Source organism: Rattus rattus, chromosome 17, assembly GCF_011064425.1.
Source record: "Rattus rattus isolate New Zealand chromosome 17, Rrattus_CSIRO_v1, whole genome shotgun sequence".
Lineage (NCBI taxonomy): Eukaryota > Metazoa > Chordata > Mammalia > Rodentia > Muridae > Rattus > Rattus rattus.
Genome location: NC_046170.1, coordinates 13,230,580 through 13,247,897, shown reverse-complemented (window position 1 = coordinate 13,247,897; position 17,318 = coordinate 13,230,580). Strand labels below are relative to the sequence as shown.

At 41.4% G+C, this 17,318-nt stretch overlaps 1 protein-coding gene across 1 annotated transcript in view; it reads left to right on the top strand.

Moving 5' to 3' along the window:
- Itfg1 (integrin alpha FG-GAP repeat containing 1) overlaps nt 1-17,318 on the top strand; it is a 71,921-nt gene that overhangs the window by 15,411 nt on the left and 39,192 nt on the right. Inside the window, exon 6 of the mRNA XM_032888122.1 lies at nt 6,888-6,982. Coding sequence (XP_032744013.1) covers nt 6,888-6,982 — 95 coding nt within the window. The remainder of the gene's footprint in view (nt 1-6,887; nt 6,983-17,318) is intronic.

Sequence of the window (17,318 nt, the reverse complement as noted above, 5' to 3'; positions counted from 1 at the left end):
ATCTATTAGATAAAGTGAGGTAATGAAATTACCTACTGTTATTGGATTGATGTTAATCTCTGTCTTTAATTACATTTTTTATGATACTGATTGCACTAGATTCTGGTACACATTTGCTTACATTAGTAATGTCTTCTTGATAAACTGCTCCCTTGATGAGAATGAAGTGTACCACTTTTCTCTTCTGATTGCTTCTGGTTTGAAGTCTATTTTATTAGGTATTATGATAGCGCCTGCCTGCCCACTTGATTGAAGTAGCTTTCTCCATCTTTCACTCTAAGGCAGTGCCTTCTTTAAAGCTACAATGTGTTTCTGGATCAACACAGCTAGCCTGTTTCCTGTGATTGGAGAAGTGAGGCCAAGAATATGTAAAGTTATTGAAATGTGTGTGGTGATTGGAGCCATTATGTTATCGATTTGCCATGGTGTAGGTTTTCTTTGTTAGTTTGTGTTTTAGTAATAATAACTTGGTATTTCTTTCCAATTTCTCTTGACTGCCATCTTTCTCTCTTCCGCTGTCTGTATTTGCCTTAGGTTTGTTTGCTTGAACATAGTTTTTTAAAACTCGTTGTCTACCAAGCATAGTTTTATATGTTTTGTCCAGTGGAATTTGGTAACATTTCACCATTAAATTAGTAATTGATTACACTGGAAAGTGTCCTATCCTAGGCATGATCTCTCGTGCCATTAATACTAGCTAGCACTTGAGCTGCTAAAGAAGTGGGCCTCAGAGTGAGTCCCCAGCCAGCCTGGCCCTCAAAGTGAGGCTGTCTCAAAACAGCAAGAAGGAGCCTGCAGTGTGGCAGGCAACTCTAAAAACTGTCCATTGCCAGGCCAGGTGGCTCATACCTGTAACCCGGGGCCTGGAAGCAAAGGTAAGAAGATCACAGGAAGTTACTGTCTCAAAAACAGATTCTATAAGAAGGGTTTGAACATGAAAAGGAGCATTCTGATTACTCCTGCAGGACTGTGTTCTCTGTCACCCTTTCCCATTGCGATAGACCACAGCACTGGCAAGACATGAAAGGGGTTTTATTTGCTGTATGTAAACATTATTAAGAAATTAATTTTTCAATTTTTAAACAACAGTATATTTCTTTTATTAAAGTTTTATGTTTAATGAAATGAGAAGAATGCTATTATTGTTATTCTCATTTGATTGTTGTAGTCTGAAAGCAAAACCGCTGTGTCTTCTATTATACTTGTTAGGTGAATCATTACATTGTGCTGCAAAAAAGAAAGGAAGACAGACAGACAGGCAGGCAGACAGACAGACAGACAGGAAATATCTGATATCTGGAAAAATATCTGGATATTTGTTTTTGTACCAAACACTACTTCTTATTCTCTGCTTTGCTCTGAATTTCTTAAATAGTTGCCATTGGGTGATGAGGTGATCCTTGATAAGTGGGGAGTTAGAAGTCATTTCCAATAGCTGTTACCATAGGCAACCAAAAGCTACCTTGGCACTAATTACATATAAATCTATCCTTTGATAAATGCTATTCTTTGAGATAAAAGGTGATGATGCCCACAAATTAGAACACTTTGACATGATTATGTTTTCTGTGGGGGAAGTTAATTGAAATCTGCAAAGGTCAAGAAGTGTTAGTGAGTAAACCTAATACCAGCTTGCAACTATCCATTTCATGTTCCTCTCTACCCTGCCTTCCGCTTTAATCAGCAGTATGTGACATTAACCTTCAGGAACAGCTGAATACTTACATGAGATTACGGTTTATATCTGTTCGCTTGCCTGCAAAATATGCAACCCGATTCTTATTTCTGAAAGGCTGTGATAGCAATTTCAAAGATGAGAGAAGTAAATTTTACTGTCCCTATAGATTTAAGTAATTTAATTATGATTGAACCATCCTAAAATGCACTACCAAAATAAACAGCATCTCGTCCCTGACTCCTTCATCAGCTGTCAAAATTGTAAGTGGCCATTGCATATAAATTACATGCTAAGAGTTAACTACTGCCTTTTAAATGGTGCTGGCATAAAAGCAGCAGGACATACTCAAGTAAAAACTGTAAAGCGCTGTGAGAAATTGAATGTTGATTTGAAGTATTAAGAAAGCAAGAGTAGATTGGTGCTTTTTAGGAGTTTTCCATTTAGACATCAAGAAGGATGCAGAAAGAAGGGGAGAAAGTGGTTGGTTTGTTAGGATTTGGGCTGTCTCTGGCAGTCCAAACAGCAGCAACCCCATCTGACAAAAGCTACTGGCTGCCTGGTTCCTTATGCTTCAAAAGAAGGCAGAAAGCTAGACTTTGTGCAGAATCTTGTGCAGATAGGTTTGGGGTTTGGGTGGTTTTGTTATTTATTACCACAGTGAGCTTAGGACAGGTTAAGAGCTGCGGGATGTGAAAGATTATAAAGAGGAGACTGTTTCTTGCTTTAGGGAGGGAAAGTTTTGATAAATACTGTTTTACCACATCACCCTCCTAAGAATGAGTTCCTTTGCTTTCCAAAAATATCAGAAACAGCCACAGATAAAACCTTGGTGCCTAGTGGACTCACCAGTTGATACAGATCTGAAAACAGCGACTCCCCCTCTCCTAGAATACCATCAGCAGGAAGGCGTTGGGCCTCAGGGGTAGTCCCTCTCCCATATATGACTGGCTGTAGGCAAGCTCTGTCTTGTGTGAACAGCATTATCTTTTCACCTTGAGCAGCCAAGTCTCTGTGCCCACTCACTGCCACCCATTGTAAAAAGAACTTTCCTGAACTGTCACCATTCCGGTACAATGTGTCTTTTTACTCATAGTATCTCTAATTTGCATTTTCCTAGTGGCCAATGATGCTGTGCGCTATCAGGAGTAGCTAATGTTTTGTTTAAGACTTATTATTTTTATTATTTTAAATTATATGCATGTGTTTGTGTTATGCCTGTGATTGCCAGTGTTCACAGAGGCAAAGGGCATAGGGTTTCTAGGAGCTGGAATTATGAACAGTTGTGAGTTAACTGATGTGGGTGCAGAGAACCAGACTAGGGTCCTCTGCAGGAGCAGTGCACTCTGTAACCACTGATCCCTGGCTTCAGCCCTTTGGCTCGGTTTCTGTGTTTTTGTTGTTGGGCTTGGGCTCTTGGTGGGGAGTTTTTCTTGGGATTTTGAAGCAAGGCCTAGGTTGACCAGGGGGTCATATAATGTTTCACAGGCTGACCTCAAGTTCATTACCCTACTGCCTAAGTCTCCTGAGTGCTCAAATTAGAGGTATTTATCACCATGCCCAGCACTTGGAAGTCTTTGGAAAAGTTTCTAGTCCTTTGCCCAATTTAAAAATAGATTGTGGGGTAGGTAGATGGTCACTGGGTAAAGCAGATTTCATGTGAGCCTGAGGACAGTAGATCTCTAGATCTCACACAAAAGCCAAGAGGGCGTAGTAGCCACCTATAATAACCCCAGAGTAGGAGATAGAAAAAGAATTTCCGGGGTTGGGGATTTAGCTCAGTGATAGAGCACTTGCCTAGTAAGTGAAAGGCCCTGGGTTCAGTTCTCAGCTCCGAAAAAAAAAAAAAAGAATTTTCTGGCTAGCCAGACTGGACGAGTTAATTGTGGTTCATTTACAGACAATGCCTCAATATGTAAGTGGAAAGTTATAGAAGACCACTTCCACTGTTAACCTTGTGCCTCTACATACACCCAATACTTGTAGGCAGTAGCTTGTGTCAGGTTAACATGAACACCAGCCAGGACAAATTGACTCGTTGTCAACTTGACATACAAACACATCACTATCCAACCTTTCCTTCATTGTCTATGCCGAGATCTCATATTAATAGCAACATTATAATCTAAAACACAGAAATAACTTCCAAACTCCCAGTCTTTACAAAACAAGTACTTTAAAAGTTCAGTCTCTTTACAACATCCCGAGTCTCTTGAAAATTCCCAAGTCTGTGTGCTCTTGTAAAATCAAAGCTTAAATACTACTGCACTCAGCAGTAGAAGAGCCGAGCACAGTTACTCACATCAGAGCCTTACATGACTGTGGACAGCTCAGTGTCACACTTCTGCGGCTCACAGTACTTGTTCTAGGCTCCCACAGCATGGCCACAGTGCCATGGCTCATGTCAAAGGCTCAGGCTAGCTCTGCTCCATGGCTGCCGCTGTGCTTGGTAGTTGTGCTGTGGCGCAGTGTAGCTAGGGTGCGCCTTCACCAGCAGCCTCTCCTGGTTTCTTCTCAGACTTTGTTCTGAGACTGTGGGTCTACCATATAATCCTCACCTGCTTCCCATAATCTCTTCAATCCTAGGCCTTCTGGGTCAGCTAAGGCTGTATCTTCACCAAGGCCCCTCCTAGTCTCTCAGTGCAAACCTCTAGGCGCTGCTTGACCCCTTCATTCCTTCAAAAGCAGTGCCACCAGAGGACTTGCATATTGCCAAGCTTGGCTGTCAGCACCAGGTTTAATCTTGGCCCTTATGAATCATAGATTCTTTGTGCTAACCATGCAGCAACACTTCCCAGAAGATTTTGCCTCAGTGGTGCTAGTGTCTTCTTAAGTTACAACTGATTTTTCACCCCAACTGGCCACTGTCATTTACCCCAGAAAAGCAAATGTTTTATGTTAGCAGTTCTTAATTCAGAGTATCACATGACAGAGTAGTGGAGGGACTTTGAATCGTCCCTCTGAAAGGGCACAGGCCAGGCCCCGTCATCTGTGCTTCCCTCAGCTTTATATCCAGTTCCTTACACTCAGTGGCTTTTCTGGCTCAAAGGTCCAGAGTCCTTCTATAATCTTTCCCAAAACATGTCAAATAGTAATACCCCAACTCCTAGTAATAATCTTAGTTACTATTAGTTATTTTTAGTAGTCTTAGTTACTTTCATATTGCTCTGAATTTAAAAAAAAAAAAAACAAAAACAAAAACAAAAACCAGCATGACCAAAAGCCTCTTGGGCAGGAATGGGTTTCTTGTAAGTCATCATTCCAGAAAGTCAGGGCAGAAACTGAAGCAGAAACCACGAAAGAACATGCTTACTAGCTTGACCCTACATGATTTGTTCTGTGTTCTCTCATAGCACCTAGGACTACCAGCCCAGGGGTGGTACCAGCCACTGAGATTTTGATTTTGAGTGTATATGAGTGCACCTCATGCATGCCTAGTGCTAGAGGGCAGAGAGGTCTTTGAATCCCCTATAGTTATGGATGGTTTGAGCTGCCAGGTGAGTGCTGGGAATCACACCCCAGCCCTTTGCAAGAGCAACTGTTCTCAAACCGTGAGCCACGCTCCAGCCCCATTCATTTGCTTTGTCGTGTGGTGATATGGGCACAGGGAGACAAGATTTATGAATTCCTCGCCTAGGGCATGATGCCACATATTTTTAATCCTTGAACTGAGGAGGCAAAGACAGGTCGGTCTCTGTGGTTTCTGTGCCGGCCTTGGATAAATATTGAGACTCTGTCTCAGAAAAAAGAAAAACAAAAGCATTTTTTAATTACCATACCCAAAGACATTAGTATTTACCTTGCATTTACTTCTAGGAATATTATAGTTTTAGCTTTGGGTATATTTTGACTTAATATTATGTGTATATTGTGAAACACACTCCAAATCCATTCTCTCTTGTGTTCCAAGTAATCATCACTCTTTAAACCACTTTTGTAGAAAAAACATTGTTTGCTAGGCCACTATAAGCTAAAACCATAAATCTTTTGGACGAAAGCAGGTAAATCTTTATGACCTTATAGAAATCCAAAAGAATATGTACTAAAAAGAAAAATAGATGGAGTGGGCTGCATCAACACTAAAAACTGGGTTTCTGAGATCACCATGAGGAAAATGAATGACAGCCCTGAGACTGGAGACGTCTAATATCCAATACCTCATATGAGTCAATAATAAAGCAATAAAAGCACAATTTAAGTCTCAGCAGATGATCGGGAAAGTTCCTTCCCCAGTGAAGAACTACAAATGGTCAAGAAGTGTACGTGAACATGCTTGAAATCACCAGCCATGCGTAAAGTGTATGTGAACATGCTTGAAATCACCAGCCATGAGTCAAGAAGTGTACGTGAACATGCTTGAAATCACCAGCCATGCGTAAAGCACAAAGCAAGGCTTCCGGGACGATGGGCAAATTGTCAGTGATCCCTGCTAGTAGGACTACGAGATAGTAGAGCCGCTCTGGAAACCATTTCCATCCTTCCCCAAGCGTGAATAGTCCCCAGCAGTTCCACTCCAGTTGAAACATTTGCCTCCCAAAAAACCTTATAAATGAATATTCATAACAACTGTAGGAACAACCCAGTGTTCAAGAGGTGACTGAGTAGACAGGAGGTTTGGCCATGCAGTAGAATGCTGAGTCTACCATAAAGCAGAGTGCAGACTGCCGCTGCTGTCTTGGGTTTAGACAGGCTCCAACTGAGCAGCACTGATTGGCCTGGTACTCACTGTGTAGACCAGGCTGGCCTTCAATCCAGAGAGCTGCCTATCTCTGCTCCCCAAATGCAGCCACGCGCAGTCTAAGCATGTGGTTCTGATGCATGCATGGTTCGTTTTGAATGAACTTGAAAGTGTAATGAGAGAGGCCACGTGCAAAGAGCCAAGTGCTGTGCGGACATTTGTGTGACCTGAGTTAGGAAACACTGAGGTGCCAGATGCGTGGTTGCCATAGGAAGGAAATGAGGAGTGACTAGTACATTTGGAAATTTATTTTTCAAAAGAAGATGTTTAGGATTTTGAGAGAAGCAATGACTTTTCACTGTGAACACACTAAAACCCATTAGATTATAGACACTAAAAATATGGATTTTATAGTATGTGAAATATACCCCAATAAAAATATTTTTAAATTATTATATAACCAATATTGTTATACTTTAAGACAATATCTATATGATATTCACCCTAAGAAAATTATGTTTTTTTTCATTTTAGAGATTTGTCATGGCATCCTGCCTTGACCACTAAGAGTAAAATGCGGGACCCACATTCTCATGCATTTATTGATCTGACTGAAGATTTTACAGCAGGTGAGTTGCACAGAAATGAAATATTTGCTTTGATCTGCCTAAAAATTATGGAATTTTATATCCTCTTAAGAATCATTTCTTAATTCTTAATTCTTCTATGCTGTGAACAAGCATTTAAAAGTTATGACATACAGTAAGTAGCAGAAGGTTACATACTGGAATAAGAGGAAGTATTTAGTGTGATAAATATGACCTTAGAGCTTACAACTTGCTACATGTTAAGCACCTTGCAATTAAGTCTCCATTGTTTAGAAATTTTTGATAGCTTGAATATATGTTGCTCAGTATTTCTTTCCCTTTAAATTTAAATATTTTTACTAGTAAAATTAATGATTGAAAAAACATTTAACCTATAGTCTGAAAAAATGGCATTTTTATAAATACCATATTTATACTGCATTTTTTCATACTATGCATTTTATACTATTATTGAACGCAATATGCTCACTGGCCAGTACTCTACCACTGAGCTGCTTCTTCGGGTCTGAAAATGTTTTATTGCAGAAATATTTAGAATATAAAATACTATAATATACACAATTTAACCATCACCTGTTTTCAATAATTGTAAATGCTGTGTGTATACCACCCATATGTCCTTTCACCCCAGAAAACTTTAAAGAGAATTACAGACTTACCATTTAGTTCGAGAGTACTTGAATGTGTGTTTCTAAGTGATACGATACGGATTTTTAAGGGTTATTTACCTTATTCTGTATTAATGAGAGTTTTGCCTACATGTATGCCATCCCCTCATGCATGCCAACTGAGGCCAGAAGGGAGCACAGGAACCTGACGTTCAGTTGATTATAAGCCCCCATCTGGACCTGACCCCTGGTCCTCTGAAAGAGCAAGTGCTCCCGACCAGTTGAGCTATGTCGTCAGTCCCAAGAATATTTTTTCTGTATTTCCATTATAAAACCAAATTGTTTTATAATGATTTAGTATCAAGTATGTGTCATCATGTACAATATCCCTATATACTCCTAAATTTTTTTCGTTACCAAATCAGGAACTTAACAGAATACCACACAGACAAAGAAGGAATGCTGTCAGTCTGCAGATACACCTCTATTCTTTCCCGTGGTGTTTCTATGTTACTCTGTTCTTGTGTTTCAGTAGTTAAAATTGGAGTCCTAAGCATAATCTATGTTTTAGCTCATTAAAAAGGTGGATGCGCTTTTTCTCTGTTCTGATGTTAAAATTGAACACTGTTATCAACTCTCCTGAGCTCAGATCATTATAATCCTGTCACGGCTCTAAGGAATCATTGTCAAACCATTGTTTTCGTGGGCGTATTGGTCAGGGTTCTCTAGAGTCACAGAACTTATGAAGTGGCTTTATATTAAAGGAGTTTATTGTGATGACTTACAGTCTGTAGTCCAGCTAACCCAACAGTGGGCAGCTGTGGAGGGAAGGCTCCAGTGGTTGCTCAGCCCCATGAGGTAGTTGTCTTTCAAACTCCATTCTATCTTTCCTCCTAAGCCTGATGGCCTCAAACCTTCGCATCTCATTAACAGCAGCTCTGCAGAACACTGAATCACGTTAGCTGTCTGTCTATGAACATAATGCTAATGGTGTTAGGAAATTCTGTTCATAGGGCCTTTAAGTCTGCATAACCTAATCCCTTCTCACTGCCTCCACAGTACTCATCCAGGCCCAAGGCTCCATCTTTCCCCTCTCACTTATCCCATTAACAGGTACTTTCCCATCTACGACCGGTTTCCACAGACTGCTGTGATCCACTTCAGAGTGTAAATCAGTTCACGGCATTCTTCTCAAAATCTTCCAGGGACCCTACAGAATTAGAAAAGGTCACACAAATTATCTCCTAGGCCTCTATTGCCTCTCTAATTCTTCTGTTTGATTCTTTTCCCACCTGTTGGCAGTCCCTCTCCCTTTTCCCTGCCCTCCGTTCCCCAATGCCTTTGCCTGGACTTGAGACTGAAGGTAGTGCCCCAGGCAAGCAAACTGTCACCTGAGCTGTACCCTGCCCCAGCACAGACGCGCACGCACGCACACACAAACACACACACACACACACACACACACACACACACACACACGCACACACACACGCACACACACATACACACACACACACACACACACACACACACACACACACACACACACACACACACACACACACACACACACACACACACACACACACACACACACACACACACACACACACACACACACACACACACACACACACACACACACACACACACACACATACATACACACACACACTTTTTAAAACATGTTGTTGCTGCCATTGGAACAAGTTCTCAATGAGTTTTCCAAATCCTCTTCATCTCCCTAATATTTTATTGATACTGTTTTTAACTCCAGTGAGACCTGCTGTATTCAGGGGTCGGGGGCTCCACCCAGGTCCTGTTCCGCTTACTTCTTTCCCCAAAGTCCCATCACCTGCTAAAATGTCACCTATTAATTATCTTTACTCTGTCAGTCCATAGAGCACATAAAGTTAATAAGGGCAGAGACTTTGGGTTTCCTGTTCTCTGTCATTTTTCAAGTGTTAGTGCACATCCTACACCAAATGGGGACTCGATGGGTGTCTGTAGACTTAGTGATCACACTTGGGTAGCAGGGTGGTACCTAGCCAGGCTAACATATTACATATTCAACTGCTCACTATCCCTGAGAAGTATATCTTTCACCTGCAGATTTAGCAGATAACAAGGGAACTCTTGGTAAAATGGCTGCATATCTGCAGAAGTTTAAGCATTGTATTTTGTTTTTCTTTGTTTTGGTTGGGTTAAGTTTTGTATGGCTTTGGTGTGTAGTGTGGTGTAGGATTTTGATACAGGGTGTCAGTGTGCCCTGGCCTTCAAGTTGCAAAGATGATCCTGCCTTTCTTTCTTCATGCTGGATTATAGATGGTATCATTCTGCCTGGTTAAGCATTCAGAAAGAATTTCTCAGAAATATATAAAAAGCTTAGAAAGTTTGGCTGTGTTAGACCTATCTAAGCATATATTAAAAATGGTGAGAATATCTTTGATTATTGTTATTCTTTTTTTACAAATTAAGCTTCTCTGACCTTATGATACCATGAGGTGACGATCTGATTCACTGTGAAATACATTCTCTTTGAAATGACTCCAATTTTGTTGAAAATAGAAGGTGATTTTTATCAGCGAAGATGAAGAGACCTGTTTACTAAAAGCTGCACTTCGGTCTATTATTATCGTTTCTGCTCTTTGATAAGGATGGGACACCAGGAAAACAAAGTAATGGAGAATGTTTTACTACAAGTATGTTATCACTTTCCTAATGCCAACAGACAGTTTTCACTAAACATTTTAAAGAGAAATTATATAAAGATGTTATTCTTTTGTGACAATATTTTTATTCAAAATAGATTTTTTCATACACTATATTCTGACTGCAGTTCTCATTCCCCAGATCCTCCCAGATCCTCCATGACCCTCCACCCACCCAAAACCACATCCTTTCATTCTTTCTCTCATTAGAGCACTAACAGGCATCTAAATATAATGGTAAAATAAGATAAAATAAAACCAAATAGACCAAAATAAGATGAAACAAGCAAACTACCAAGAGAAAAAGAGACAAAGAAAACCATGAGAAACACCCCACCCAGACAGCTCATGTACATGCAGGGGCTGTGCACGCTGCCTCTGAGTTCACATGTACGTCAGTCCTTCTGGGTTTGGAAGGCCTTTTTTCCTTGGTGTCCTTCAACCCCCTGGCTCTTACACTCTTTCCTCCTCTTCTGAATAGCCCTGAGGGAAGAAGAATTTGATGGCGACATCCCATCAGGACTGAATGAGATTCTGAGGTATCTCAGTCTCTGTACTTTGTTCCCTTGTGGGTGTCTGCATCTCTTTCCATTTACTGCAGGAAAAAGCTTCTCTGATGATGGCTCAGTGAGACACTGATCCATGGGAATAGAGATTACCCTCAGGAGTCATGTTATTGCTATGTTCCCCAAATAGAACAGGAAGTAGTATTTGCATTTCCTTGAGGTTATAGGCCTGTCTAGTCTCAGGTTCTTAGCCACTCAAGCAGTGTCAGGCATGGCTTCTCTTTCATGGACGAGGCCTTAACTCTAATATATAGATCTATATATTAAATATGAATCAAATCTAGAAATTTATAAATCTGACCGGTATTGGCTGGTCACACCCACACTGCACTGGGCCGCTATTGCACCAGTGGACCATGCAGGCCCAGTCTCCACTGTGGAACAAAAAGGTTGTAGCTGGGTTGGTGTTTACCTTTCTCCTCTGTCGTGTGCAAAGTGCCTTCCAGTACCGTGAACACAAGTCTGTAGGGTGAAAATTCTAGGAAAGCACCAAGTCACCTTCTCCATGTTCACTGAATTAAATAGGGTTGTCTACAACAATAGGGACTTTCCATTACGTTGTTGAGAGCAACCCATGGACTTGGAGATACCTTGATTCTTTAGGGTTGCCCCTGGAGTCTTTTGGCTAACAGCTCCATTAGATATAACCTATTCCTGGAACTGGGGGATTCATTTAGTGGGGAGAGATGTCTAGTTAAGGCTTTGTCTCACCCATTATTTGGTTATTCCATTTAGATTTCTTCAAGAAGCTTCTACTGTGTTTGATTTCTGTACAACCCCTCAAATGGCTCTTAGTGCTGTCCCTCCCCATATTCTCTCCTTCACTTCCTCTTCCCTCCCCATTCCTGAATTCCCTTCCTTACCTCTCCCCCTCCCTTTTTGATCCTCTTGTTCTAGTGCCTCCTCCCCAGGCCACATCTATCCATAACCATTCTAGTTCTGCCTTCCTAGGGAAATCCATCTCTGCCCACTAGTCCCTTACTCTGTACTAATCTGATTGGAGCCTGCTTTGATTGTAGACTGCTTATCAAAGACTTAACAACTAACATTGTGGCAGTATTATGATGACTATGTTATCTAGCAAGTAAAGGTCTACTAAAGCATTTAATTTATTACTGTCCTTTTAGTCTTTCCCTTAAATATTTTCGTGGTTTGAAAAAGAATGGCCCCCATAGGCTCATATATTTGAATTCTTAGTCACCAGGGAGCTCCACTATTTGAGAAGGATTTGGAGGTTTATCTTTGTTGGAGTAAATGTGTCACTAGGGATGGGCTTTGAAGCTTCAAAAACCCATGCCAGGCCCAGTCATAACTTGAGATAGGCATATCTTGACTTTCTACTTCAGAGTTCGCTTACAATACTTCTCTTTAAATATTTACCTGTTTAATTGTTTCCCTTAAATGTAAGTGTATATATGTCATCACATGCATGCCTGGAGACCAAGGAGGTCAGAAAAGGGCTAATAATTCTTGGACAGATTATTTAGCTTAAATGTGAAGCACTTCATCTCTTAAAGTAGGGGTGTTGAAGTATTTACCTTGCAGGATAAGGAACCAAATGAGAGAATATACCCAGTGTCCTGCACACTGCCAGATGTATCAGAAGTATATGGGCAGATAGAACCAAAACATCATGCCATTTTTACTGTTTATTTGCTAGTAAAAGCTCGCACACTTAGATCAGTATGTACCCGTCTACTGAAAGAGACGGCCTGACTACTATTGAGTAATGGTAAAGCACTGGGCCCTCATATGAGTTCCCAGTTGGACAAAAATGTAATTATCATATGACATGAAGCAGTCTTTACTCACCGTAGGGAACCACCTATATTATACTTAAAAGCACCTTATAAATATGCTTCATGATATGGAGAGTGTATTGTAGTGAATAACAGACAGAAATAATAGTAGATTTCTCAGTTTTCTCTCATGGAAACTACTTCCTCTGAGAGTATGCCTCACTTCTTCATTATTATTTCTTTTCTTTCTTTTTTTTTCAAGAGTATAAGACCTTGTTTGGGACAAGGTCTTGCTGTAAATGTCAAGGTACCCTTGAATCAATGATTCTCCTGCCTCAGTTATCTGAGGACTGATATTTCCAGTTTGGGCTACACACTTGGCCTCCTTCCTTTAGTTGTTGTTTTGTTTTGTTTTGTTTTGTTTTGTTTTGTTTTAATGTTGGCATAGACTTAGGGCCTCATACATGCAAGGCAAGCACTGGGCCTTTGAGCTATAACCTAGCACTTTAAGTGTTCTTTTTTATTATTCTGTTCTTATGTTTTATTTATGTGTTTTGCCCCTGTGGAAGACAGAAGAAAGTGATGAGCCCCTGACTTTGGACATACAGTGGTTGTGAGCCACCCCATGGGCACTGGAAGTTGAACATAGGTCCTTTGGAAGAGCAGCAAGCACTCCTAACCACTGAGCCATTTCTCCAGCACCCTTGTTTTTTATTTTGTATACATGAGTGTTGTGTCTGCATGTATGTGTTTACCATGTGTGTACAATGCTTATAGAGGCCAGATGAGGGCACTTGAGTTCAAGTTGTGAGCTGCCATGTGGGTGCAGGGAACTGAACTTGGGTTTTCTGCAGGAGTAGGGTGACCTTTAAATCACTGAGTCATCTGTCCTGTTCCTCATTAAGCTAAGAAAGAAAATAAAATATTGCTGTTTTGACTCTCTCTCTCTCTCTCTCTCTCTCTCTCTCTCTGTGTGTGTGTGTGTGTGTGTGTGTGTGTGTGTGTGTGTGTGTGTACATATTTTTAAGTAGGGAATTTTTTATATTTTTTTTTTACACTTCAGATTTTATCCCCATCCCAGTCCACCCTATGACTGACTGTTCCACATCCCTTACCTCCTTCCTGCCACCTCCATGAGGATGCCCCACGCCCCCTGGTCCACCAGACCTCCCCACTTCCTGGGGCCTCCAATCTCTTGAGGGTTAAGTACATCTACTCTGACTGAACCCAGACCCGGCAGTCCTCTGCTGTACATGTGTTGGGGGCCTCTTCTCAGCTGGTGTATGCTGTCTGGCTGTGATCCAGTGTCTGAGAGATCCCCCGGGGGGTCCAGGCTAGTTGAGACTGCTGGTCCTCCTACAGGGTTGCCCTCCTCTTCAGCTTCTTCCAGCTTTTCCCTAATTCAACCACAGGGGTCAGCAGCTTCTGTCCATTGGTTGGGTGCACATATCTGCATCTGACTCTTTCAGCTGCTTGTTGGGTCTTTTAGGGCAGTCATGATAGGTACCTTTTTAGTGAGCACTCCATAGCCTTAGTAATAATATCAGGCCTTGGGACTTTACCCTGAGCCAGATCCCACCTTGGACCTGTTACTGGACCTCCTTTTCCTCAGTCTCCTCTCCATTTCTGTCCCTGCAGTTCCCTCTGACAGGAACAATTGTGGGTCAGAATTTTCAACCGTGGGATGGCAATTCCATCCCTCACTCAATGCCCTATCCCTCCGCTGGAGGTGGGCTCCACTCGTTCCCTCTCCCCACTGTAGGGCCTCATCCAAGGTCCCTAGCACCTACCTGAGAGTCTCACATCCCAGGTCCCTGGTACACTCTGGAGGGTTCCCCACCTCTCACCTCCTGAGGTTACCTGCCTCCATTTTCTCTGCTGGCCTTCAGGGCTTCATTCTTTTTCCCCTACCCAATACCTGATCATGTTTTTCTCCTCACCTCCCTATTCCCCCTGCAACCCAGGACACTCACGCGCTCCCTCCCTCCCCCATCCTGTGATGGCTTTCCTTTCCCTCCCAAGTGGCACTAAAGCATCCTCACTAGTGCCCTTTGGCCCATCAACCTTTTTGAGTTCTGTAGACTGTACCCTGGGTATAATGTACTTTGGGGGGAGGAGGGACTAATATCCACTTATTAGTGAGTACATACCATGCACGAGTTACCTCACTCAGGATGATATTTTCTAGTTTGGGGCTCTTTAAATTTTTTTATTTGTTGAAGCAGTATTTCATACTAGCTTAAACTGCCCCTGCACTCATACCTGTCCTCCTGCCTCAGTGTTTTAGGTGATGGGCTTATAGCATGAGCCATCACACCTGCTTAAACTTCAACTAAGGTATTTCTTCATTTATCCTTTGCCTCATTTTCACTGAATTTATTTTCCATTCACAGTTGGTATCCGTTGGTTTATTTGTACCTTGGTAGCAGTTCTTTGACTCTGCAGTCTCTCTGAAGGTCTCTTTCTCCCTGTCGTGGACCTGCAACAAGAGTTCTCCCTAGCTCTTTGGTAGAAACTGTTTCACATTTTGGGTTGTATTGAGCCTAATCCATGGGCATGATGTGGAGAGCGAGGTTTGTCTCTGATAAATGTTCACTGAAGCATTATCTGATGCATGAGCTTCTCCTAGCGTAACAGGAATGTTGAATCTGTGTCAGCTCACTAATGTCACCAGGGCTCCATTCAGTACACTGAAGAAGAATAAATGACACTTGGGGATTGCGGTTATCATTCCAAATGGAACACCTGCCAGCAGATCAAATTCTTCGTTGTCAGAAAGGATCCGACTCATTTGAGGGTGTTACTGCCTTTGTGGCCTTGTCTGCTAGCCTCATTTATTCTCAGGAAGCAGAACAGAAAAGGCAACTTACCATTCTCTTCTTAGGAGCAGACTGGCTCAATTATATGCAGGTTTCTATAAGTCTCCATCATTACAGAAAGTAAGTGCCAACTGAAGTGAGACAAGCCAGCTTACAGAACAGCTAAGCACTGGGGCTGTAGAGACTGACAAAGGGCAGTGCCTCAGGCTGGGGCCTGTGTGAACGTTCCCAACAGCCAGTGCAGTTTGTGCTCTCTATTCCCGGAGCAGTTGGAATCTCTCACCTCAGCTCAAACCTTTCTCTTCCTTCTCTTTTTCTGTCTTCTTCTTCTCAACATATCGCTGTTCCTGGTCACTTCTCAGTCCACACTGAAAATGAAGAAAGGGGAAATTACACTTTTCCATATGTGCTGGTTTCAGGAGTTGAATGGGGCACATGATAGTCATTTAAATGAAAACCAACTTGTGGGTTGGAAGAATATTTGCAAGTCCTATCTCTGATAAAAGATTAATATGAAAAGTAGAACAAGCTTATGTAACTTAGTAAGTATAATTGAATTATAAATGGTCATTGTATCTATACATGTAATAATACATTGTAATCTATAGACAGCAAGAAGAGACTGCCTTGAGCATCTGTGACCTCAACCCCCACCCCTAATGACCCACTTACTCCAACAAAGTTCCATTTATTCCAACTCCTGCAACCTATGGAGCCCATTTTTATTGAAATCACCACAATACCAATATTGTTAATTCTGTTGTAATATCAGTACAACAGACAGGATACAGAACTGTCTGAGGCATTCAGCAACATATGAGTAGAAAATGATACTGTGAGTGAGGGAAGTTGTGTGTGCAGGAGGTGTGTGCACACATACAGTGGAGTGTTTTTAAGACTTAAAAAAGAGATCTTATCTTTTGTCATTACATAAATGGGCCCAAAAACATCATACTAAATTAAACAAGTAAGCCAGATACAGAATATAATTTTTAATCTGACATGTGAGACATAGTTTTAAAGTAAGATATTAATCTGATAGGTATATGTGTGCATGTGTCCATCGCGTGTGTGTTCTGCTTTCATATCTATTGCTATCGGGAAATACTCTTGACAAAAAGCAACTTAGGAGAAAAAGGTTTACAGTTCTAGGTGACAGTCCGTCATTAAAGGGAAGTCAAGGCAGGAACTCAAGCAGCTGGTCACATCACATCCTCCAGAAGCCTCCCTGCCTGGAATGGGTGAAAAAGGGACACAGAGTGGGACTCTGGTGTGGCTTTAAAGACTAAGGTTCTCTGGAAGTTTAGCTCCCTAACTATACTGAATGCTGATAACTTCTAAAAAGTCCTCAAACCTTTCTTGCTAATTCTGAGGGTTAAAAGTGCTGGCTTAGGTGACTGACACCTGTAGCCTAACAGCAGGGGATGAAGTGATGAGGCCTTTGTTCTATCTCAGCAGGAACTGTGCAGCTCTAACTTTCAGCCTGCTCCTTGAAGTCACAGGAAGAAAAAGGGACACTTTGAAAAGTGATTTAAGCATTTGTTTCTAAGTTGTAAAAAGTTTCCTATGAAGGCTGTCTACAGAAAAGGAGGAAAACAGAATGAATGAAAAAGGAGGATAAGGGAAAAAACTTCAAACCTCCTCTCTCTTTGTTCTCAGCACTTATACATCTTTCAGAATACATGATCACATGGTAAAAAGTTCATCACAAGTTCACACATAAAATCAGATCGTACATTGGATAGAAGTTTACAACAGAGAATGTTTACGTGCATATGCATTAGGAGTAAATATCCTGCTAAACATTCATCACCAATCACAGCTCCACAGGTTCATTGAGAGTTTAAAAAATAATAATAATTAAGTTATTAGTGGTTTTGTATAGACAAGCCCAGTCAATATTTTATCTTCTGT